The sequence below is a fragment of the Alosa alosa genome, chromosome 16, assembly GCF_017589495.1.
Source record: "Alosa alosa isolate M-15738 ecotype Scorff River chromosome 16, AALO_Geno_1.1, whole genome shotgun sequence".
In the NCBI taxonomy this organism is placed as follows: Eukaryota; Metazoa; Chordata; class Actinopteri; order Clupeiformes; family Clupeidae; genus Alosa; species Alosa alosa.
Genome location: NC_063204.1, coordinates 26368113 through 26393621, shown reverse-complemented (window position 1 = coordinate 26393621; position 25509 = coordinate 26368113). Strand labels below are relative to the sequence as shown.

General features: G+C 43.8%; 1 protein-coding gene across 1 annotated transcript in view; it reads left to right on the top strand.

Annotated features, from left to right (window-relative positions):
- Positions 1–25288, top strand: part of dok6 (docking protein 6) — a 47901-nt gene extending 22613 nt beyond the window's left edge. The window contains exons 4-8 of the mRNA XM_048265686.1: positions 6240–6359; positions 9005–9194; positions 10170–10308; positions 15634–15742; positions 23381–25288. Coding sequence (XP_048121643.1) covers positions 6240–6359; positions 9005–9194; positions 10170–10308; positions 15634–15742; positions 23381–23541 — 719 coding nt within the window. The 3' untranslated portion in view covers positions 23542–25288. The remainder of the gene's footprint in view (positions 1–6239; positions 6360–9004; positions 9195–10169; positions 10309–15633; positions 15743–23380) is intronic.
- The last annotated feature ends 221 nt before the right edge of the window (positions 25289–25509 follow it).

The following is a 25509-nucleotide window of genomic DNA, read 5'->3' as shown; positions in this document are numbered from 1 at the left end:
CAAGGGCTTTCTCTCGAAAGCATTGGTTTGCGACATGCTTTTCAAACTAATATAAAAGCAATGGCCAGGAAAACTGCATGTGGGGAAAAAAAGAAATAAATACAAAACATAGACAAATAGTACCCGCAGGCTTGAAATGGAAATAGCTATCTTTCCCAACCATTAACTTCCGCTATAAGCTGTAAATACAGACAGCATGCTCTCTTAGCCATTAAACTGTGTTGGCACAGGGGCCTTTTGTGGGTCTAGACTCCTACCTTCTGAACATATGATGTGATATGAAAACAGACTCTGCCATAAGTGGGGAAAACATTTGTCTGGGGGAATATTATAGAAAGTTTCCTTATTTTCTTTTCACACACACACACACACACACAAAACCCACTTCTGAGTAGAAATGAAATGGAACTAGCCGGGAATCTTTTTTTTTCTTCTTTTTTTGTGTTGGCTGTTTCTTTGGTTCTGCCGGCAGAATGATTCCCGGGCCGAGAGGAACACGGGCAGGGGGTAAGAGCAGCCCCCCTGCTGGGACATCATTAACACCTCACCAGCACTGCTGCCTCACCCAGAGCTCTCTCTCTCTCTCTCTCTGTGTGTTGTGTGTGTGTGTGTGTGTGTGTGTATGTGAGAGATAGAGAGAGAGGGAGAAAGAGAGATATTTTTAACAAAATTGCTTCAACAGAAATTATTTATTTATTTCTCTCTCTTTCTTTCTTTCTTTCTTTCTTTCTTTCTTTCTGTCTTTCTTTCTTTTTTTCTTTCTTTCTGTCCTTCATAATTTCTTTCTCTCTCTCTTTAGTTCTTTCTTTGATGTAATTAAACAAGAGAAAGTTAATAACTGAGAATTGAGTGATAAGACTTTTGTTTTGCTCGAGAGCTAGTCACACTATCAAAATCTTCTTTTCGACATCCCACTGAAATGATAACATTTCAGATGTATGTTTTTAATATATGTTTGAATTTATACTGTAATTGATAAAAATGGAATGACGAGAGTGGACGAGAGAGCCCTATTTTCAGTTATGTGTGCTGGTGTGATTGCTCTAAAAACTCAGTCAGGCATCTGTGGCACATTCATCTCGGTAACTCCGGTCACACCGCGGTGCCAGCCGTCCGGTGGTGACCTCCGCCCTCCACTCACCCTGCTTCTTGGCGCAGGTATCCTCACAGCTGCCACATGCTCACACTTCCCACTTCCCACAATCCCTTGCCATATGGAGGGCCCCACTCTCTGGCGTGTGCACCAGGCACTGACCTCCCAGGAGTCTTCTCTCTCTCTCTCTCTCTCTCTCTCGCTCTCTCACACTCTCTCTCTCTCACACTCTTTCTCTCTCTCTCGCTCTCTCTCTTTATCACTCTTTATCTCCTTTTTCTTTCTCTCTGTCTTGCTCAGCCACCTGCCTCTCTTATTCTTTCTCCCATCTCTCCCCTCTCTCTCTCTCCCCTGTCTCTCTCTCTCTGTCTCTCTCCCTCTCTCTTTCTCTCTCTCTCTCTCTCTGTTTCTCTCTCTCATTCTTCTCTCATCTCTCCCCTCTCTCTCTCCCTCCCCTGTCTATCTCTCTCTCTCTCTCTCTCTCCTGTGGAGTCAGGTCTGGCCCCATCAGAGTGGCAATAAAGCGCTTCCGTCTCCTCTCCTGGCTGATGCCGCTCAGCGTGCTCAGGTTCTCCCTGGACGCCACACCGACCACTCCCCCTATGCTCCGCCAGCTCCCCGTGGCCCAGGACGGCACTCAGAGATGGGCTCTAGCTGGGTGAAATGACAGACATTTTCTCTCTGTTGTTTTTTTTTTGTTTTGTTTTGTTATTGTCACTATCCCAGAGCTCCATTCCTCCGATTAAACTTGTTTTTTTTTACGCTGTTTACTTCTCCTGTGCCAGTTTCATGGTGAAATAACAACAACAACAACAACAGTGAAAGTTGAAAGGGAAAAAAAGGAAAGAAATAAGTGTGTAATCCGCAGGGCTTGCTGTGTTGCATGTGTGTGTGTGTGTGTGTGTGTGTGTGTGTGTGTGTGTGTGTGTGTGTGTGTGTGTGTGTGTGTGTGTTTCCCCGGTGTTCGCCCGCTTGTCTGTCCCACTGATGAAGTGTTTGTTTATCCAATTTTCCACTCAGTAGGCCTGAAAGTGAGTGTGAATTTAGACACACTGAAAGGTCATTGTCTCATGAAGAGAAAACATGCACAGAAAAGCCTGACAGCACACCTGAAAGCGCACACACACACACACACACACACACACACACACACACACACACACACACACACACACACACACACACACACACACACACACACACACACACACACACAGAGACACATACAGAAAGACATACAAACATGCATACACACAACCACACACACACACACACATACACACACACACACACACACACACACAGAGAGAGAGTGATTTAGCTATGCTGCTGTTGTCGGTGAAGGTATGGTGTCATTATACTTCAGCTTGGTGCTAGAGTGACTCAGGACAGAAATTTCTGGAGAGCATGATGAGGGACTGTAAGAGCATGCCGGCCTCTTTTATTACAAAATGGTTTATCGCAGATGCCACGGAACACCAAAAGCCAGTAGCCACTCAACATGGTTAGTTAGACAACAGAAACATGAACAAACATGTCCCACTATGTGAGTTACGGTTAAAAAAATCAATCAGAAATCAAAATCATTTTAAAAAACGTGAAAAAGCATGAAAGAAAAAGTTAAGTAAATCATTGTTACAGTAATGCAATATTACAGTAACATCGTCCGTGATTCACTAATGTGGCTGAAATCCGCCACTGAACTCATGCCGAGCAGGGTCATGGATTCGTTAGCTGCCGGTTGGTATGAAAGAGTAATTAAACTATTTAATCTCATAACACTCTGACGAGGCCAGGCTAACGCTAAGCTGTTTAGACAAGGCTTATATTTGAGGCTGGCTGTGGGGGCATTATTTCCTCTGCCCCTTCCCCAGCCTCTCAGCATCAGAGAGGAGAGTCAAACCCCCTTCCCCAAGCATGAAGCTGATTTACTGGCTGTTGCCTTTACAGCTTGACCAGTCACAGCTTTGAGGTACAGCTGATCTGGCTTTATCCAGGAAGTGAATTTCGTTAAAGCAGATGTTGCTGTCAAGTAGAGTTGATAAGCTATGAACAAGCAGAAATGACCAAAAATTGGGTATACTTGTACCATGATTTATGTAAGGCCTGCCACTGTACACTGTATGACTTCCAAACAAATACACAAGCCGATCTTCACAGTGTCTAACCTCTTGCGCTGTAGTATGTTCCTTTCAAAGGCGTCATTCTCAGCAGACGTTGTTAGACGATCAGGTTGGACATTGTTTGTGTCATGATGCTAAATGTCACTCTTTACTGCTGAAACATCCAGCAAATCACTAAAGTGTCATCACCGGGAACTCATAAATGCCAATGTCTCTGTCATTGCCACTGTGCCTCTGAAAAGCCTGCTTTGCACTCTGCTCATCTACAGTTGGATTATAGACAGTACCAAACATCAGGCTCACCACAATGGGAGCAAGGCCTTCTCCTATGTTGCACCCAAACTGTGGAACTCACTCCCCTCACACATCCGCACTCTGGACTCCATCTCACAATAACTAAACGGCTCTTAAAACCCACCTCTTGCTCCTAGACCTTTTGAAACATCGCCTCTGGAACGTACGGCCGGAAACGGTGTTGTGAGGTCACATATTGTCAGATCTTCACGAAACTTTGTGATCTTTTTGACTTTCATGATCTTCAGACCAAGCCTCATAAAAAAGTTATGAAAAGGATTTTTGCTTTTCGAAGGCGTTCTCCTGACACAGCCAAACGAAATCAGCTGCCAAACAGGAAGTAGGTCATATCTAAGGAACGCTTTCACGTTTCAAAACCATACTTTGGTACATGGACTCGGGGCGCTATTGTGAAGACACACATAGAATCTCGTCCTTTTTGACCTCTGGGGGGCACTGCAGCTACCATTGAAGCATTTTAGGGTTTCAGACGTGAGTTTATGCACGTAACCTTTCACCTTTCACCGCACGTAACCTTGTTTTGCCCGATGTAAAACAAATGAGGTACTGTTGGAATCCTTGGATCAAGCAGAGTTCAACACAGCCTATTTCACTGACTGCACCCGTTGGTGAACCGCATCTGAGCAAGCACACTTTGCAGTTCCTCGGAAATATTTTTTCTATTTATTCTTACACACTATAACTTTGGTGCTCTGTACAGAAATATAACCTGCAGCTCCACACGTCCCCACTGCGTGCACCCCACACTGCAGCCCCACACACCCCCACACTGCACCCCCACACTGCAGCTCCACACTGCAGCCCCACACTGCAGCCCCACACACCCCCACACTGCACCCCACACTGCACCCCCACACCTGCAGCTCCACACTGCAGCCCCCACTGCACTCCACACACACTGCCCACACACCCCCACACTGCGCACCCCACACCTCCCCCACACTGCAGCCCCACACTGCACCCCCACACTGCAGCCCCACACTGCAGCTCCACACTGCACCCCCACACTGCAGCTCCACACTGCAGCCCCACACACCCCCACACTGCACCCCCACACTGCTGCCTCCACACACCCCCACACTGCAGCCCCACACTGCAGCTCCACACACCCCCACACTGCAGCTCCACACTGCAGCTCCAAATGCAGCCCCCACACTGCACCCCCACACTGCAGCTCCACACTGCAGCCCCACACTGCACCCCCACACTGCAGCTCCACACGTCCCCACACTGCAGCTCCTTTTCACCATTTCATCTCTTTTCGATGAACAGGGTTCCCTTTTATCGTTATTTAGTTGAAAATTATGTTAAAGGTGTACCTACTGTAGTATGTTGGAAATTGATTCCAAGAGATTGATACCAATGATTAGAATTGTGTTATTACTTATTGCTAAGTATTACCTGCAGTATTTTTGGATAGGGGTCTATTTTGACAGGCCAGAGCATACTGTATTAGCTCTCACTCTTCACAAAACCATACCCTACTTTTAATTTATAGTCGTAATAAGAGTACTTGGCAATTCTTACAACAATTAATCGCTTTAATTGTTTTCACTCCCAGAGTTTTTGGCAGTTGTCCTCCCCACTCAATAAAAGGGTGCACACATCCCTCTATTTGGGTAATAGAATATCGATTGTGTAGGGTTTAGTTGGGCAGCTAACCCCCTCCGTTTGATGTTAGTGAAGCGTTGTCACGAGGTGACTGTAAGTGAATGTAAGACTCAGAAGAGGAGGATGAGGGTTTCAAGGTTCTGGGTCGACCAATCAACATGCATCAGCTGGTCCGTGTTCATAACCAGGTTGCCTCTTTTCATCAACACGTAGTCACTGATATGGATTTCTTATCCTCCCTTTGTCCTGTTACCTGTTCAACAGGGACCCCCAATCCCTATCTGCTCGCTCTCTCTTTTACCCCCTCTATCCCTCTCTCCATATATTCTATCCATTTTTTCTCTGTCCTTTTCTCCCTCTCTCTTTTTCATCTGTATCTGTGTTTCTCCTGTTAGTCATTCCTTTATGATTCCTCCTGTCTGCCTGTCTGTGTTTTGACTCGCCTGTCTGCCTGTCTGTCTGTCTGTTTATCTGCATCTCTCTCTCTGGAGTTCCTTTCTTTCATTCATTATTTAATTCACTTTAATTCTTTCAGTTCTGTATTTATAGTGTGTCTTTCTCTCTGTCCCTGAGTGTCAATCTCTTGTCTTTTTCTGTCCTTCCGTATCTTCTGTGGTTCCCTCGCTCTCGCCACGCCATAGCATCTGATACCTCTGCTGTGTGGCGTTCGAGTCTCATTCATCCTTCAGTTTTCTCTCTGCATTCTTTCATGTCTGGTCTGTGTGTGTGTGTGTGTGTGTGTGTGTGTGTGTGTGTGTGTGTGTGTGTTTGTGTGTGTGTGTGTGTGTGTGTGTGTGTGTGTGTGTGTGTGTGTGTGTGTGTGTGTGTGTGTGTGTGTGTGAGAGAGTATGTGTAGAGTTTGTTTCTCTCTATCCCTTTTCATCTGATCTCTCTCTCTCTATCTCTCTCTCTTTCTCCCTCTCTGTATGAGTTTATGTATATGTGTGTTGTGTAAGTCTTTGTGTGTATTGTGTAGACACATTTTGTTTCTCTCCACCTATTCACATCTGATCTCTCTCCTTCTCTCTCCCTGTGTCCCTGTGTGTGTGTGTGTGTGTGTGTGTGTGTGTGTGTGTGTGTGTGTGTTGTGTTGACAGAGTTGGAGGCTGAGGAGTGGTGTAAGCTACTGTGTGTGGAGTGCCTGAGCAGCAGGCTTAACGACATCAGCCTGGGAGAGCCGGACCTGCTAGCAGCGGGTGTACAGAGGGAGCAGAACGGTCAGTGGCCAATTACCCACTCTTTTTTGGGTCACTCCTTTGTGCATTTGTGTGTGTGTGTCTGTCTGTGTGTGAGTGAGTGAATGTGTTATGTTTGTGTGTGTGTGTGTGTGTGCGTGTGTGTGTGTGTGTGTGTGTGTGTGAGTTACTGTTCTGGTGTGTGTGTGCTTGTGTGTGTGTGTGTGTGTGTGTGTGTGTTACTGTTCTGGTGTGTGTGTGTGTGTGTTTGTGTGTTTGTGTGTGTGTGTGTGTGTGTGTGTGTGTGTGTGTGTGTGTGTGTGTGTTTGTGCGTGTACATGTGTGTGTACTTGTGTTTGTGTGTGTGTATTAGTGTCTGTGTATTGCCACATCAGGAAATGAATCTATTACGCGCCCCAAGCATGTTTGTTAAACAACAGAACCCTGTGGGTCCGAGCGAGTGCGACACATTGCGGCGTGGTGCGAGTGCAGCGCGTTGCTGTGCGGTGTGGAGCGTTGCAGTGCGTGTGCTGTGCGCTGTGCGCTGTGCGCTGCGCTGGCGTGTTTATGGATCGGAGGTCTGGGCCGCAGCTCCTCTCCTCCCCGGGCCTCTAATGAGCACTGCTGCGCCTCAGTGCATTCAACCCCTAATGAAGCTTGTCACCCAGATGGATGAGATTATGGGCCTCAAACAAAGTGAAATAAATGTGCTAGGTTGAGCAGAGACGGGGATACAAGACACCACGGTGTCAGAGAGGCCTGCCATCATCCTCATTATCATCCTCATCATCATCATCATCCTCCTCCACCTCCTCATCTTCATCTTCTTCATCATCATCATCATCACCATCCTCCACCTCCTCCTCATCATCATCATCATCATCAGCATCATCATCATCCTCCACCTCCTCCACCATCATCATCATCATCATCATCATCATCATCATCATCATCCTCATCATCATTCTCATCATCATTATATCATCATCATCATCATTATTTCTCTGTTTTATTTTAATGACTAAATTCCTCATTCATCACTTTTCAGTGTACTGAAGAAGGCAGATGAAGTACAGAGTAGTTTCTATCTCAGAGTAGTTTCTGTCTCAGTGTAGTTTCTATCTACAGAGTAGTTTCTACCATTTGAACATCATCATGTCATTATTTCTGATCACAACCTGTTTTTTTTACATTGTAAATTAGCTAGTATTTAAAGGGACACCAGGCAAGCCTGATGCTTTTTCTCTACGAAACTCCCCCTTGCTCGGTCTGAAGCTCTTTTCCTTTTCTTTGCGTCTTCCTTCAAGGGTTTTCGCTGCTTCTTCGCCGGCTCTGCCATTATACACACGTTTGCAACAATCTCTAGCATTTCGTTAGCCTGCCTCTGTGCTGTAAACTGATCCTGCTTCGGATTGGCGGAAGGATACACCGAACTTGCAAGTGGGATATTCTTCCCTACAGGCAGTAGAGTGAGAGAGCCTTCATTCGCCCTGTAATGAGTCATTTAACCATATACCGACTTACGAAGATGATTAATTAACACGAAAACGTTGCCTGGTGTCCCTTTAAACTGAAATTGACCCGAAGCAGTCTCTAATCACACGTGCATGATAAAACAAAACGTCCGGAACGTCTTTAAACAGCAGTGAAAATATTGACTCGTTTTCACGACAGTGGCCCATCCATGTGGCGTGTCTGGCAGTAAATCAGCTGGAGGTCATCGTTGTGATCGCGTCCCCCTGGTCTCCGTGTCGGGGGAATAGTATTTGCCTCCAAATCCCTCCCAGCAGGCTGGGATAATTAAATCACAGGCTCATTTCCACATTCCCAGAATAGCCACGTATTACCCAGCCACTTCCACCCCACCAAGACACATAGCTTATTTTGAAACATTGGAGATAATTAGGCACTATTAATTTTGATTATGAAGTGCATCCACAGTCTGAATCTCTAGTCTCTTTGCCGTAATTTGCACACACACACACACACACACACACACACACACACACACACACACACACACACACACACACACACACACACACACACACACAAACACATACACGCTCTCAATCCTAACTCCCTAGCAACTTCTCTGCTGACCTTCATACTTTTTTGCTTTTTATGGAATATGTTGAGGTTAGAAGATAACGAATAGCAATAAATAAAAAACAAAAATGAGAGAGAGAAACAAGCAAAACTGTCCAAGGCTTGTTTCTTTTTTATGCCTACATATATCTGATGCCCCAGTGTCTGGCAAGGCCTATCAGTTATCATTTCATTCTGGCTAAGAAGGAACAACGTTTATGGTGTCATTTCTGGCATGATTCTAGACATATCCCCACACTATTTTTATGAGTTTGAAATATTGTCCTTGGGAAAAGGTGTCCTTATCAAGAAATTGTTGACCGCCTTTACCAGACATGCATAAAAAAAAAAAACCCAAAAAAACAAATGCATTGATGCATCTCAAAAGCCAGTCCAGACATTGCTCTCAGAAATCCACAATGGATACCTAGAGTATTCATTTGTTGATGCAATGTAACAGTGAGTTGAGCAAAGCCTAACAAATTGACTGTTTTTCTTCTGATTGCGTGCTGTTGCGTGATTTCCTCATTTTGTGAGTGTGTGTGTGTGTGTGTGTGTGTGTGTGTGTGTGTGTGTGTGTGTGTGTGTGTGCTTTTCAGAGCGCTTTAATGTGTACCTGATGCCCACCCCAAACCTGGACATCTACGGAGAGTGCACCATGCAGATCACACACGAGAACATCTACCTGTGGGACATCCACAACGCGCGGGTCAAGCTGGTCATGTGGCCCCTCAGCTCGCTGCGGCGCTACGGGAGAGACTGCACGTGGTTCACCTTCGAGGCCGGGAGGTAGGCAGACAGGACCAATGCGGCAGCAGTGGGAAGAGGGCTCCACGATCTTACTTCCTGTATGCTTCACAATTCACCTACATCAACACATGGGCAAATGGCCTGAAAATGAATACAGATGATATGTATTAAGGATGTACGTCAACTGTGTGATTGATAAATGACAAGGATGTTTCCATTTGACATGCTCTGCCTTACAGTAATACGCTTTTTACTCACTTTACACTTCATGTTTAATGTAGTTATCGGTAATTATCTAACCTGATGATCTATGCTACCATAAATCAAACAAGATGCTGCATAAGGGGGGAATTTGCTAACCTGACTCTAGCCAGATGAATTTCGTTCCGCTTAGCTCCGCCTAGCTTCACTCACATCCATCTGGGACTTCTTCCATTGAGAGTGATTTCTGCAACCGACTTTATGGTTCAGCCAATCAGGACGCTAAAGCGGGGAGTTTCATAGATGTGACATAGCGTAGAAAGCGCATTGTGAGACTGTTATTAGCGTCTACGGGTTGGCTTCGATGTGAGTGGTTGAAGTAGCGTCAATAGATGACGGACAAGTGGCTTATTCAATCATATGCAAGCATTTTTTGATTAGGCCCAGCCTTCTGAAGCAACACTTTAATGGATCGGTTCCAGATGGATGAGTGGAGCTAGGCGGAGCGAAATTCATCTGGCTAGGGTCAGGTTAGGAATTTGCTCTGATGCAAGGAAAGTGATCCCCATCGGAAAGCAGCCAAACTTGATTCACAAAGTAAATTTGGATCTGGTTATACCTGGCTACCAAATTCCCCCAAAATTACAGTAATAGAGAACAAATACCCACCCACCCCACCCACAAAATACCCACAAAAATGTGAATGCCTTTGAATGTTTTTCTTTGGATAATTTTCACACACCATTTCCCGAGCGTCATTACCCTTGTTTCTGCACCTGTTCGAGTGAGAACCCTCTCTGTTTTTGGTTTTAGGATGTGCGACACGGGTGAGGGGCTGTTCACATTCCAAACACGCGAGGGCGAGATGATCTACCAGCGCGTCCACTCCGCTACGCTGTCCATTGCCGAGCAGCACGAGCGCATGCTGATGGAGATGGAGAAGAACTCACAGGTGACTCTCCGGCCACTCAAATCACCCTCACCCTTCAAACACAGTATACCAGCTCCCTTATATTCTAAGCTAAACAACAATGAATGGAAACTTCATAGGAAGTTCATCAGTCTTACTTGATGTGTAACATGTAATTTAGTATTCCATCAACACAGATGACTGACCGCTGTTCCTTGCTAGGTCTGAACTAATGCAAGCTCAAGCTGTCATGTGGAGACTCTAATGTCTCATGTCATCCTTTATGCTCCAAAAATATTTGGTGGCAGTATGATTCCAAACTTGGGTAACACTCCATAATAAGGTGCCATAATAAATAGCAAACTAGTAATGACCCAACCCTTTGTTAATATTTGTTAATTGTTACTAAAATATCTATTTGCCACAAGTTAATAGTTTTTTCATCATTAATTAAATATTAGTTGTTTGCATAAAATCTGTATGTTAATGTTTTAACAAATCTATTAACTAATTATGACCGCCGCGCAGCGAAGCGTCATATAGGTTTAGTCAGATTTGGTTTTTTTTTTTCTTTTTTTCGCAAGTCCAAATTTCCGTCAATGATTCCCGGGACACTGAAAGACCGGGGTAGACAAAACTTGGTGGGCATGTAACCCCACATGGATAGCATGGAACCATCATTTTTCGTTTTGATCTGTAGCCCCCACGCTGGACTGCACCCCCCGAAAGGAGGGTAGGGCAGACACAGTTTTCTGTGAATATCTCGAAAACCGTAGGGTTTAGGAGGACCATTTTTTTTTGTATGTTGATCACAAGGGGCCATGTCAACCCATTCCATAACCACTCATTTCATGTATAGCGCCACCTAGTTAAACACAAAAAGTAAAATGAGGTGGTGTAATTGAAGGTATCTGTGACCTAACATAGTCAAAACTGCACAAAATTGGAAGTGTAGGATCATTATGACACCCTCTGTATGCACGCCAAGTTTTGTGGAATTCCGTTCATGGGGGCCACACAATAAATTAATTTATGTTACTATACACCAACTGGCCTGTAGGTGGCCGGAGACAGTTTTCTGTGAATATCTCGAGAACCGTAGGGCCTAGGAGGTCCACCTTTTTTTGTATGTTGGTCTTAAGGGGCATGTCAACCCATCCCATTACCACTTATTTCATGTATAGCGCCACCTAGTTAAAAATTAAAAAGCAAAAATTAGGTGTTTTCATCTCAATATCTCTGGCTGACAAGGTTAAAACTGCACGAAATTAAAAGTGTAGGATCATTATGACACCCTCTGAATGCATGCCAAGTTTTGTGTACTTTCGTTCATGGGGGCCTTACAATAAAATAATTTATGTGTACATTTAGTGACATACACCAACAAGGATTCCGGGACACTGAAAGACCGGGGTACACAAAACTTGGTGGGCATGTACCCCCACATGGATAGCATGGAACCGTCATTTTTCGTTTTCATCTGCAGCCCCGCTGGACTGGACCCCGAAAGGAGGGTAGGGCAGACACAGTTCTCTGTGAATCTTTTTATGGTATGTTGGTCTCAAGGGCCCACATCAACCTGGCTCATAATCACTCATTTGTGATTTGCCCCCCGGTAAAAAATGAAAATCAGTAGGATTAAAAAGAAAGCCAAAATAAATATTCATCATCATCATCATGGCTGCATTTTCAGTATTGGTTAGAAGTAGTCGCGTTTGTCCACTAGATGGCGATCGTTGCAGTGAGACGTAATTTTGTTGGAAGTTAAAAGTGGGTTGGAAAAAACAATGGGCGCTTCATACAAGGACTGTAATTTACCGCAGCGAACATCTAATAAGGATAGGACGATGTTCACATGAAGTGTAATTCCCATTTCTTCTTGAAGCCGAAATAAATCTGAGGATGTTTATCGGACATGCTTGGTTTTACTGCAGGTAATGCGTTAATCTTGTAATATCAATAAGGACCTAGGTAATGTTACCGTTAGCGTTGGTTGAGTGATGGAGGCATTTGATTTATTGCATTTGTAGAAAACTATAAATGCGGTTATACCAAGCAAATGTATAGCAGCACTGTTTGTATCTTTCGACTGTCATTTATTGCACGTGCTACAAAATCATTCTGTGCAATGGAAGATTTTACCAACGTTACACCGGGTCTGATACAGTTTTGCCTATACATGCGTGAGACTGAGACGCCTGTTTATTTTGTTTTAAGTGCGCAGCAGGGTGAGAGGGGAATCGATGTGCTTTGATTACAGCTTGGTAGTTGTAGTCTGTGAAATTAAAAGCACGGTGTGTGAAGTATCCAAACAATGACACCTTCATTTCATTATGGCTGCTTTAGCAAAACACCTTAAGCTACTGTGTAGTGGGTCCCATTTAGAAGTGGCTACTTCATTCGCTTTCCTTGACTCATGGAGCTGCGTGAATGTTATTACAACTTTCGCCCACGATATGACAGTTTAAGTCCGCTTGATACTGTAAGGCGAAGCCATTGGTTTTCAAAGGAGATTTTATTTGTGTCGCCAGCATAGCCTATTGACAATTTATGTTGTCAATAGGCCTACCTTATAATCCTACCTGTAGCTTAGGGAAGCTAACAGCTTTCTATTAGGATCTAGTTTGTTAGTTACCGTTTTGTCATAACTCCCTGATGCATTTTTGCATTTAGAATAGCCAGAGCGTGTAGGCTATATCTCAATCGAAAATTAAACAATATCGGGTGCCTATGGACTAGGCTGGGTGAACCCAGCCTGATCTGCCGCTATTTATTTTTGATTTCTTAAAAGATTGAGCTTGGTCTGATGAAAGCCAGACTAGCCATGGACCTCAGTTAAACAATGCAAGGGAACATGAATCAGCCTATATTTGCACTAACAATAACGGACAAAAGCTCTTCAACTTTGGCCCGTTAAAATGTGTATGAACAGTCTAGCGACGCATTTCATCAAGGCCCATTTGGACATGTCAGTTATTTGCACCACTGGTTAGATGTAAAACAGCATTTCGCTTCAGACTAGGCTACTGTTACTTAATTTGTGCATTAACAATAACGTTTCAGACTACTGTTACTTAATTTGTGCATTGACAATAAAGTATTACATGAACTAAAGATGACTAAAATCTTATGTAGAAGAAGAAACATTCACAAAAAATCCATCCATCCAAAAATGACCTTTGTTTTTGATAGCTGTTGAAAACGGCATGGAACTGACAGAGATGTTTTTGTTTAAAAATACATAAAAAAAAATAAATAAATAAATAACATTATGCTGATACCTTTTGCTTTTCCCAAATACAATGTAGCCTACAGGTGTAAGTGACCTTTCATCAATCCAGTTGCAATGGATGAACTGTGATGAACTGCCCTACTTGTGATTGTTTAGAGATTTTAAAGGTTTTATAACAATTCTACATCTTTGGCTATTCTACAATCTATTCACCTTTTCAGCACCAGTAGGGTACTTTCTGTGCAGCCAAGACACACACACTCAGGCATGCCAAACAAGCATACACAAAAGTTTCAAGAGTGGGGGATGGAGTAAAATATGGAGACAAATTGAAGTGTGATTTATTTTCGCAGAACGGATGTACAGGACTGAGCGGCGGTCATATTTTGTACCGCTATGCGGTACATCTAGTAATGTATTAATATTTGTTAATAGTTAACTAAATGTCTTTTTGACACTAATTAACAGTTATTTCTTACATCATTTAAATGTTAAATGTTTATTTACAAACTATATATGCTAATATAAAAGTTAATGACATATTATTTTTTATCTAGCTTTTCTGATTAGCTTTGTGGAGAATTTATGGTTTATGGCTTTATGGTCTTGTGGGGTGTATAAGGCACCCTACTGCCAGTGGTTGGTTGTGTGAGAGTTTGCGCACCTCTTTTTCCACTTCATCCTTATTGGATTGGATTGGATCGAAACTACTTCTTTTTATTTTGCTTTTGCAGATGCTGTTTTATGTTTGCCAGTGCCTGAAGGCATGTTTTGTTTGAACTTTTTCTAAAGGAATAAATGTGATAAGCCAGTTTTGGTCTCCCTTCACTGTCTGACTAATAGTTATATATTACTAATATATTAATAAAGCTTAACCAACTTTATTATAAGGGTCCCCCATACTGATAGTTATATATTACTAATATATTAATTAAGCTTAACAAACTTTATTATAAGGGGCCCCACACTGATAGCTATATACTACTAATATATTAATTAAGCTTAACCAACTTTATTATAAGGGTCCCCCATACTGATAGTTATATATCACTAATATATTAATTAAGCTTAACCAACTTTATTATAAGGGGCCCCACGCTTATAGCCATATACTACTAATATATTAATTAAGCTTAACCAACTTTATTGCAAGCGGTTCCAGCGCCGACAAGAGTGGCAGCATGTCAAAGTAGGCCATGACTGAGCGTGTTTTTTTCTTGAATTTCCCCTTGGGGATCAATAAAGTATCTATCTATCTATCTATCTATCTTTCTATCTATCTATTGTAAGGGTCCTATGGGGAGTGGTTCATATTGGGATAGGCAGAAGCACAGTTTAATAACAATTAGTTAAATAATAATAAGTCATTAACTTTTCTATTAACATATAGTTTGTAAATAAACATTTAACATTTAAATGATGTATGAAATAACTGTTAATTAGTGGCAAAAATACATTTAGTTAACTATTAACACATATTAATACAATATTAGTTAATAGATTTGCTAAAACATTAACATACAGATTTTATGCAAACATCTAATATTTAATTAATGATGAAAAAACTATTAACTTGTGCCAAATAGATATGTTAGTAACAATTAACACATATTAACAAAGGGTTAGGTAATTACTAGTTTGCTATTTATTATGGCACCTTATTATGGAGTGTTACCCAAACTTGTAACAATGTATAGTCTATATTGATGAAATGTAGAAATTCATAGATATAGGGAAATCTTAGTGGTAGTGATAAGACCTGACATTCCTCAACATCTACTGTATGCTTTCCCTTTAAGGTGCTTATAAAACATGAAGAAAGTTGCTTTTAGAAGAACATGAAAATTCCAGAATTTTCTATGCTCAAGCTCTATGAGTCAATGCCTTGGAGCGCTGCCTTTGAATCTGTAGCTTCCCTATGTGATTTGCAGCACTTACTATTGCCCAAAGCACAGTAACATAATGGTGGGCCTGCCTATCTGTTGTACTGATGGATTGTGCTGCTAATGGAGGCGCTTTGGTGTGCAGCGAAACTCATTGCCTGAAACACTGGTGAATGTTCAAGTGGCAACGCTTAGCAATGGTATGAGTGAAGATGTAATTGACCAGCGGTAATGATTTTGTTTCTTCTCCAGACGCTCTCGAATGAGGCCTCATTAACAAAGTCAATATCCTTACCACGGAGTGTCTACTGGCAACACATCATACGTCAGAACAGCGTCGGAGATATCTACAGTTGTCAAGGTAAGCTATATGTAGCAATTAGCAGACTGTGAGGCGCAGACACGGAATGGGTTATAAAAAGATGTGCTGTGTATAGAAGGATAAAAAGGTTACTTTGACATTTTTACCGCACTAGACTGAAATCAAATGAGTCCTATATTGTGTTTCTGCTTTGTTCAGTCATAAATAACTGTCACAATTGTATCTTATCATTCACAATGTTCCTGCATACATTTTACATGATGGAAATGGCTCATTCCAACTCTCCAGACAACCTGAGGAGTTGACAGAAGAGGCGCTTGAAACATATGCTCTCCTGACTGTTCTCATTGGACAACTTGTACGTGTTCTATGCAGAACCGTCAACGGGGATACAGTATATATCCCTAATAGCAGTTGACTCTGGAACAGATCCTCAATCCATACTGGAGGCCCACAGGTTTCTGTACAAGAAACAAGCTGACGCGGCTTTTGTTGGTTGTTGTTCTGGAGGCGCAGCCTTGTGCTTGTAGTAGTTGCCCCCTCCGTGTACAGTACAACAACAGCTCATTTGTTTTCTCACAGCCCTTCTGTTGACACTGTTTCCCCGGGGAGCAGGCGAGTCGTGGGCTGGGTTGGGGGTGGAGGGTGGAGGATGTTCCGTCACACAGGTAGCAGAGGGCCGCTGGTGGCCTCATCTCGCCCCGCAGCCGGGAGCAGGGACACCTGCGGAGGAGGGAAAAGGCCCGGGGCCAGCTGTCCACTAGCCCTGCTGCCGCTGCTGCTGGGGGATTACGCTCTTTTAGCTGATTGAGCTGTTAGCATGGGACAGCATGGGCTTGCTCTCTCTCTCTCTCCTCTCTGTCTCTTCTTTTGCTCCCTCCGTTATCTCTCTCTTGCTCTCTTTGCCCCTCTCCGGGACTTTTGTCTTTCTCTTTTCTCTCTCCCTCTGTCGTCTTTAGCTCTCTTCTTTCTCTCTTTCACTGTCCCTCCCTCCTTTCCTCTGTGTCCCTGCCGTAGCTTGGGTTTTTGCTTTGGTAGTAATCTCCTAATCTAAGGATTAAGCGCTTTGGGAGGTTTTCTGCAATAAAGCAATTTCCGTGATGGAGAAATTGAATAAATACCCATAACACAAGAGATGTCTCCCCCCCCCCCTCTCTCTCTCTAGCGCTCTGTCTTTCTGAGGTACAGTCACATTGTGTTTTCCCTAATTAAGTATTGCATTTTGGATGAGTTGTCAGGTAGACAAAGAAAAAAAAAAAGCTCTTTGTCTTGCATAGCAATTATTTCCTCAAAGCCTTTGAAGAAATTGTCTCGTCTATCATCTTAATCACAAAAAAGCTAATTATTGCCTTTGAAAGTCTGAAACGTGTTCAAAGAGCATCTTATGTACACCAAGCTTTGATATCACCACGTGTTGTTTATCTGCAATTTGGATATATTTTGGGTTGATTAAATTGGTTAGCGTGTGTGATATCAGCCAGCACTGTAGGGATTGCCCCTTTAAGTTGTTTGTTTATGTGTGTGTGTGTTTGTGTATTGCATGGTGGTGTGTGTGTATGGGGGGGTAAAACCAGGGTCTCATTTATCATGATGGCATTCCTATTGTTGTTCTCAGAGATGTTGCGAAGTGATGTAGGGAGCATTCGTCCATCTCACGTATTTGCCTCCGAAACACAAATTCAGCAGAACGTTGCTGTTGTGGGGGCCCTTTTTTCCAATGAATAAATTGAATGTGTGGCCATGACTGAGGATGCTCTGGATGACGACGTGTGCGCGTGTGTGTGTGGAGGAGTGCTATACTGATGCTGATATCCTGACAGCAGTGGACTGGACATATATACCAGATCTGGGCCAGATAAGAGCCAGATCAATGTTCACTAACAGTGACCGTGTATGTTAGGTTAATGCCAGTAATATACTTCTGTGAAATGGCATAGTTTGCATATCGTGCTTTAACACTGCTGGATAACCTCATCCTCCTGACTTCAGTAGCTCAGTGGGGTATACTACGAAGCACGTTAGACATATCTAGGCTATGTAGACATATCGAGGCTTGACAAAGCCTTGACTCAGGGGTATACGTTAAGTGATACTACGATAGCAGTTATGTGATATATTTGTCAAACTAGGCTTTCAGCTCAGATCTGTCTTGGCGTTTCGGTGTTGGGATGACGTTGGCCAATCGTGAAACGTGGCGACGCACAAGACCGCCTCTATTTATAAACAATTACTTCCGCATTCATGAGCGATAGCTTAATCTACACTGCGGTCATTTTTTGTGTCTAACCAATAACATCAAATAAATCAATTGTCATCAGTTGTTGTATGGTATACACGTCCATAGTGGGATATTTGCACGCACCGCCCTATTAAAGCGCATTCGAGATCCAAAATGTTAGTAGAGGCGGAGCTCCACTTGTAAGATATATGACAGAATCCTACACGTGAGATAACTTCGTTTTTAAGACAATTGATTGGTCAGTGTGTGGTAGATTACACGATTTGAGCTATAACTTAGCACATAACCTCCTCCCGACCAGGTTTGGTTGACAGCAAAAGATACCATGGTGATATAGCGACACTAAAACAGATCCACTTTCGTGTCACAGCATACCCTGGCTTTGAGCGCAACATACCTCGCTAACCCACTAATCGAGATTCGTAATACACCCCACAGGTCTCATAGCAGTATACACTGTGAGCTAGCTAAGGTGCAGAAATGTCAGGTTATCACCACCAGTCTCACTCTCACCCTCTGTGCTTTGTCTATGGGTTTTCTTTCAAAAGAAAATGACCCTCACTGCCTAATGCAGAATATGGATTGTATTGGCCCCAATTCAGGTGAGGAATGGAACCTTTGCACCTAACTTCCTCCCTCTGCCCTACTTGATTGTACACAAGATGAATTTGCAATCAACATGCTCAATTTCCTGAGTCATGGTACGTTTAAGACTAAATGCCCCCTGGTCCCAAGGTGTAATTAAGGGGAGCCCACTGGATGCTGTTCAGCCGGGAGCTGGAGCTACGCTGCAGTGCTATTTGTTTATTTTTCATTTAGCTAATCATCAAACTGTGAAAACACTCCTTTTTTTTTATTTGCACCGGCAACCAAAACACAGGAGTTTTAATTACAGAGCAGACACGCTGGGTGGCTGTCCGCTTGAGTGTGTTTTTGAGTGTGGGCTTCACCAGGTCCCGGAGTGGAGATGGACCCACAGTAGAAAGGGCCACGGCTGCCAACCCCCACCCCACCCCCACCCCCACCCTCCACCTTACTCAGAATCACCCCAGCGGATGACAGCTTCTCCGTCAAGCCTCCCCCGTGTCATCAACAACATCCTCTCGCTCACGTAGAGCGCTGTGGGCAGCTCGTTTTGTGCTGGTATGCCCAGGGGGGACGCTTTACCTTCTGTTAAACTCTCCGGCTTCAAAAAAAAAAAAAAAAAGATTGCAGGAAAAACTTATTTTTAGCAGGCTCGCTCTCTCACACCCTCGCTGTTAATTATTGAGCGCATGTGTAGTTAACTGTGGAGAATAGCGGACGATACAGCCGTGGCTCAGCGCAAGCCGCGTGAGACCGTACGAGTTCAAAGCTAAGCCGTGGAAAAGCTTCCTCCTCGTCCGCATGTCGTATGATTCACCACTGCACCACCACCTCACACAAGCACCGGATGAATCACATCTCCAACAGTGCGGCAGTTTGTATGACACAGTGTTGCATTCCCCCTATGAACAGTTTGACTGTTGACTGTGTAAGTGACGGACTTGTAGAAGGATGTAGGGTATCTTCAGTGGTGCAGTAGAACTGCAGCAAACATTGGTTTGGCATGCAATTTTTCATTTTGTTAATAAGCTGTCCAGGAGACAGGGAGTGTCTTAGGGTGGAGATGGAGCTTGTTATCTTCAGAAGGGTCTGTTGAGGCCTGATTGACTAGATTGGTCCCAGGTGTGTCATTCGTAGCACCTGTTCCCAGTCTCCTGTGGTTTGATCAGAGAAAAATAGAGAGTGTGCGTGTGCGAGTGTGTGTGTGTGAGTGTATGTGCGTGGAGTGGGGGTTGTCGCTTATGACAACCTGTTTCTGTGACAGATGAATGAACAAAAGGGAAGAAAAAAACAAAAGCAGGAAAGGAGAAAAGAAAGCAATGTGGAATAAAAGAAAGAAAAGGGTGAAAGTCGGGTAGCCTCGAGCCAATGCTGTTGACAAGGTGAACTTATTGCGGCAGACAGTGGATTTTTCTTTTCTGTTTCGCTGGCAAAACTCAACCTCATCTCGGGCTTGACATGTTCAGCAAATCGTTGGCTACTCAAAGGCAAACGGAAGCCTGCAAATTAAAGGCAGCACATCAGATTTATTGTAATGCGTTTTTAGAAATAGATTGTTCTGCTCATTTCCCTCTCTCCAGAATAGCAGCTTTGACTGGAGACCATCCGGCCCTGATGTGGCCCTGGGTCGCCCCAGGCAACCCAAGTCAGATGAGAGCCACATCTCCTCCAGGGTCCACTGCTGCTACTATGGTCATTTTCAGTTTCAAATGGACTGTCAGATATGCTTGGACTTTTATGTTGGCATTGAAAATAAGCAACAAGCCTGAGCAGAGGCCCTAAACGATGATGGGTTCTTTATTTTTTATAGAAATATGACACCAATCTCTTACTGGTATGTGGGTCTTATATTCCAGTGAGAGAGAGAGGAGGAGGAAGAGAGAGAGAGAGAGAAAATGTCTTCAGTGCTTTGTTCAATGGAAGGATTGCTGATGCAGAGAAATAAGTGCACTTTAAAGTTAGCAGGAAAAAAAGTCCCCACACTCTGCTCTCAAATGGATCAATTACAGGCTGTTATATCGAAAAGGAAAAGTACAAGGATACCACTTTTATTCCAACTGCAAAGTTTGAAAAGTAATTGTGTGCAGTTGCTGTAGGGGTGAGGTGTTATTTAGTGAAGTATTCAACAGTCTTTTTAGCATTAGCAATTCTAATGGAGTCTGCATCAGCCCTGTCTCATTTAGATCCCGTGGGTGATGGGGGTATTACGTAGGGATAGTGATGAACGGCACGGTGGAACCGGGCGAAGGTCGATCCGGTGGCTAACGGCAGTAAAGTATGCGAGTGAGCGAACGAGAAGGGAGGGGGGGTGGGGCTGTAGAGGCAGTGGAACGCTAACATCTGCCCACCTACTCGACTTACCTACCAGCCACCGCTCATGAATCATCTGAGGGTGGAGTGAGTTGTGTTGCTCCACCAGTTGCCCTGAACCACACACACACAAACACTCTCACACACGCTTCTTTCTTTACGCACTCCACTTCAAATGGCTTCCCACCACCATAATTCAGCAGCATCTGTTCCACCAGGTAGAGTGACGCAACCGTCCCCTATAATGACAAAGCAATGACACATCCCTCATCTTCCTGCACACACCCCACCCCACCCCCACCTCCCCCCTCTTCCCGGCCGGTGATGGAGTTCAGGAGAGCCCCAGGGGGAGTGAGATGATGCAGGGGCCTCAGGCTGCAGGCACTCCAGTGCCACAGAAGCTCCCTTGCCCAACAAATGTGCTTGTTTACTGCCTGCTCCAATCGCCCAATTTATTGTGGGGTTTTTTTTTCACAATGAAACTCAAACACCTGGAACATTAAAATGGCAGCTCACTTTTCCCCCAGACAATATATATATAAAATATATACAGTATATACTGATTAGATTGTGCTATGTGTGGTTCAGATTAGATTACATAGCACTTCAGCCATTTCAGACCAAAACCAACAGACAGAGAGAGAGCAATAGAACAGTCAGGCCTGTTGAAATTGTTTGCTGTTAGTAATGTTGCTCTGCTTGTGGCACATAATTTGGCATCAGGGAGAAGTGCCTTCTAGAACAGTCTCATTGTTTGTGTTGTCACGGCACTGCCGTGTGCACTGAGAGTGACTGGAGTCACTCCACCGGTTGCTTGTAATTGACTGTTAAGCCCTTGTGATGGTGAACGTGAGTGTGCTGTAGGCCTACCCCCTGCCTCCCTCCCTCCCACCCCTGTCTGAGTTGTGTCCTAATTAATATTATGATAATAGATTTCTTAATGGGCTCTTTTGGAATGGACCAGATGAGACTCTGGCTCTTCCGTGCCCTCTGGCAGTTTCTCTCTTTGTGTGTGTGTGTGTGTGTATATGTGTATTGAAGGTGTGAGTTTGGGTCAGCTATGTAGGGAAGAATTGACTTTGTGTATGTGTGTGTGTTGGGTGAGGGGGGACAGGTTACAAATAACCTGCGTGTGTGTTTGTGTGTATTTATGTGTGTGTGTGTGTGTGTGTGACTGGGACACGCTGTGTTGAGGGTGTGAGTAGCCCCTGGCTCCTGCTCCCTTTTCCACCCACCACTAGCAGTCAACCAGCCGGCCAGTCAGGCGTCCCGTCCAGCCCGCTAATCAGCTTGCCAGGCTGGCCCGTCCACCACCGGCCACCTGGGCCGGCCCGCCTCAGTCGCCAGGGCTGCAGCTTGACAGCGATTTCCAAGGTGACTGGAGCACGTTCTGTGGCCAGGAGCCCTGGCAAACTACAACTCAACCCACTCTGCCCCCCTGCCCTAGCCTACGGTGGCCTGCTTGGCTCATGCTGGGAAGTCTCGGGCTTGCATACATTTCCTGAGCATGAGTGATGAGCACAAGGCATGCATGGCTCAGAATAGACTGTCCTCCACCATGACCAGCTCTGATCATAGGCCGGTGGCCAGTGTTAGTGGACGGAAGCTGTGCAGGTAGGATGGGGGGACTGTAGGAGAGAAACACGCAAACTCTGACCGTGGTCACACCTTGCTGGACTCCTATGTGGCAGAGTGCGCTGTTAATAACTGTAATTTCCAGTTTGGCCTATGCTTTTACACACAACACACATACACACACACACGTGTGTTATACAGGCTACACAAACACATGCCGAGTAACACATACACACACACACACACACACACACACAGTCGTGCGCGCACACACACACACACATAGTGACAAACTATGTGTTTTCATGTAGGAGTGGTGCAGTCTTATTTATATATAGTGTGTGTGTGTCTGTGTGTGTCTCTCTCTCTCTCTCTCTGTGTATTGCTCTGCTTTTGTGTGCTTTGCAATTACCAATGAGGGTATCCTCGCCTCACCTCTGTGTTTTTTTGGGCTCTCCCTTTCATCTATAATTAATTAGAGGCGTCCAGTAGCTCCCAGCCCAGGTATCCATCTCCCTCTGCAGCTAAGCAGCCACTGCATTAGGGACCCATCAAATTGGGTTATTAATTTGAATCAAGCAAGTGAAATGCAAACTAATGGGTATTAATCAATGCTGACATGAACACTCTCTACAATTAATGTTAACAGCAGCAAGGCAGTGTTGCTCATGATTTTTATGTGGACACAGTCTTAGGAATATGAAGTTAAAATAAATGTGGCAAAAGCCAGTAGGATTTCAAGTGTTCAAGGAGGAATTCCTTAAAAAATGAAATATTTTAAGATGGGCTTTAAACTGAAGCCTTGAGTGGTCCCTGGCTATTTGCTTCTTAGCTCTTTAGCTGCCACAGTAAAATAGAATGTAATAGATGGTACTAATCTCTTTCCCTTTCTGCCCTGGGGGTAAAATATGAACAAGATGAATGTTAACGATGCTAATTACGGCCTTCTCTTCTGCCTCTTTTGACAGGGAGCAGCCTGACGCTGACGCTGATTCCTCGGGCGCAGACGTTCCCAAGTTTCCTGTCTGAGCAAAAAGAGGACGCGTCATGCTCGTCCCCAAACCAAGAGCAAGCTCTGTCGCCCTCTAGTGACTATGAAACAGACTACAGCACAGCACCTCTGCAATGACGAGCACTACATAGATATCCCTATCAAGCCAAAACGAGACATTCCTTCGTTTTAGCGACCCTCTAGGGACACATATAAGATTCTACGATATAAAAACATATAATGTATATTAAATACATTATATTTTAATGTATTTAAAATGATAACAGTGATTTGTAGAGCAGTTAATATAATGACGAAAGGAGTATCCTTTTGTAGGCTACCTGTTGTAAAACAACAGTAGGGTGGAAGTTGCACCAAAAACTTTTTTCCTCTTGTAGATTTAAATACAGATTTATTTTTCTGCAATTATATGTTGACAACATAGTAACATCTTTTTCTTCTTGTTCATTTGTAAGTCACCATGTCCAGTTGACGTAGCCTACCATATGTCTTGATGTCAGGTTTTGTGTTGAGTTTGTTTTTCTCTCTCCCATGAATATTGATAAATATAGTTCCATTGCAGTTTGGCAACCTCATATATACCCATGACATGCCCTATGATAGTTTTGTGTTTGTCGGCATTCACACCATCTTTGAGGGGATATTTTTGTTTTAAAAAATTGACATGTATGTGGGGGACAGGGTCAGATTCTCATTATCCACTTCTGTCTCCCTACACGGCTACTCACCTATGAACTGCTGTATGAAGTGCCTTCTGATATCCAGGGAGGAGGGTTGTTGGTCAAAAATGTCAGATTAGAAAAAGCCTCTTGTAGCTTACTGAGTGTATTTCCATTGTAATAATGACTCTAGATGCCTCTGCCATTTTATTGAAGAGCAGGGATGACAAAGAGCAGACAAGAGAAGACGTAAAGGTGTCTCTGCTGAGTCTGAGCTGTCGGAAGCTCTTTGAAAATGCGGAGGCAGCGGGAAATTAATGAGCCTGACACCGGCTTCTTTACCTACAAAGACAATCAGGCCAAACAAACACACACTTGTGACTCACAGGGGAGTCGTGCTGTCACCCTGCGTAACTGTTTCGGATGGGAAAACTTCACTCGTCCGGCTTGACCCAAATAACTGCCGACACGAAAAACGGATCTGTGCCAGTTCAGGCCCGCATCTGTGAGCCACTGTCAAGTGTGTGTGTGTGTGTGTGTGTGTGTGTGTGTGTGTGTGAGAGAGTGTGTGTATTTTTGGTGTTGTGTCCTTGTAGGGAAAAGACCAAGGGGAAGTCATTAAGATACCATGGCAACCAGGAGTTCTGCATGACTAGGCTGGGTGTCCAGGCTGGCTTAAGAGCAGTGTGGAGGATACAGCCATCAACCTCTTAAAGCAGAAATGAAAATGTTATGCTGTGACCTTAATTATGGTTGTTAGCCCCACCTCCCCCAAACCCCTCTGTCTCTCTACTGCAAACTGGAACATTTCTACATCCTGAAGATTCCCTGTGGGATCTTTAAAAGAGCAGCCCTGGCCAGAGGTGTAGCCTACTTGGTCTGTGGTGTAAAAATTGCTTTGTGTTTGTTGCAACAATTAAATTCAAAATCGATGTGGGGAAAAAGACAAGTAGGTATGCCTATTAAAAATGGCTAACAGTATCTCATACTGTCTAAAATGTGTTCAATTATAATTATTTATCATATACAAAAAGTTTATTTTTGGAAGAACAAAAAGTTATTGATGCCATATAGTATGATACACTGACCATGTTTTTGTTGTGTACCTGCCGTGTATTTTGTGTTTTTTTGTGTCATATTGTAATTCTGTTCCAACACGAGTGTTTGCTGCTCTTAGGGGTTGAATAAATGACATGTGGATTATATACATATGTATGCAATTCTGTTCATTATATAGCAATGCACACTGACTCACTCAAACACACACACACACAAAATATGTAAGTGTGTTCCCACCAAATGTCAAACATTAGAAGTTTGTGTGAATTTGCATCATCCTCATCCATTTTTTCAACTGACTACTCCAAAACTAAGCATTATCTCAGTGAGTGAAGTGTCACTTTGTTTAAACAACAACAAAAAGAGA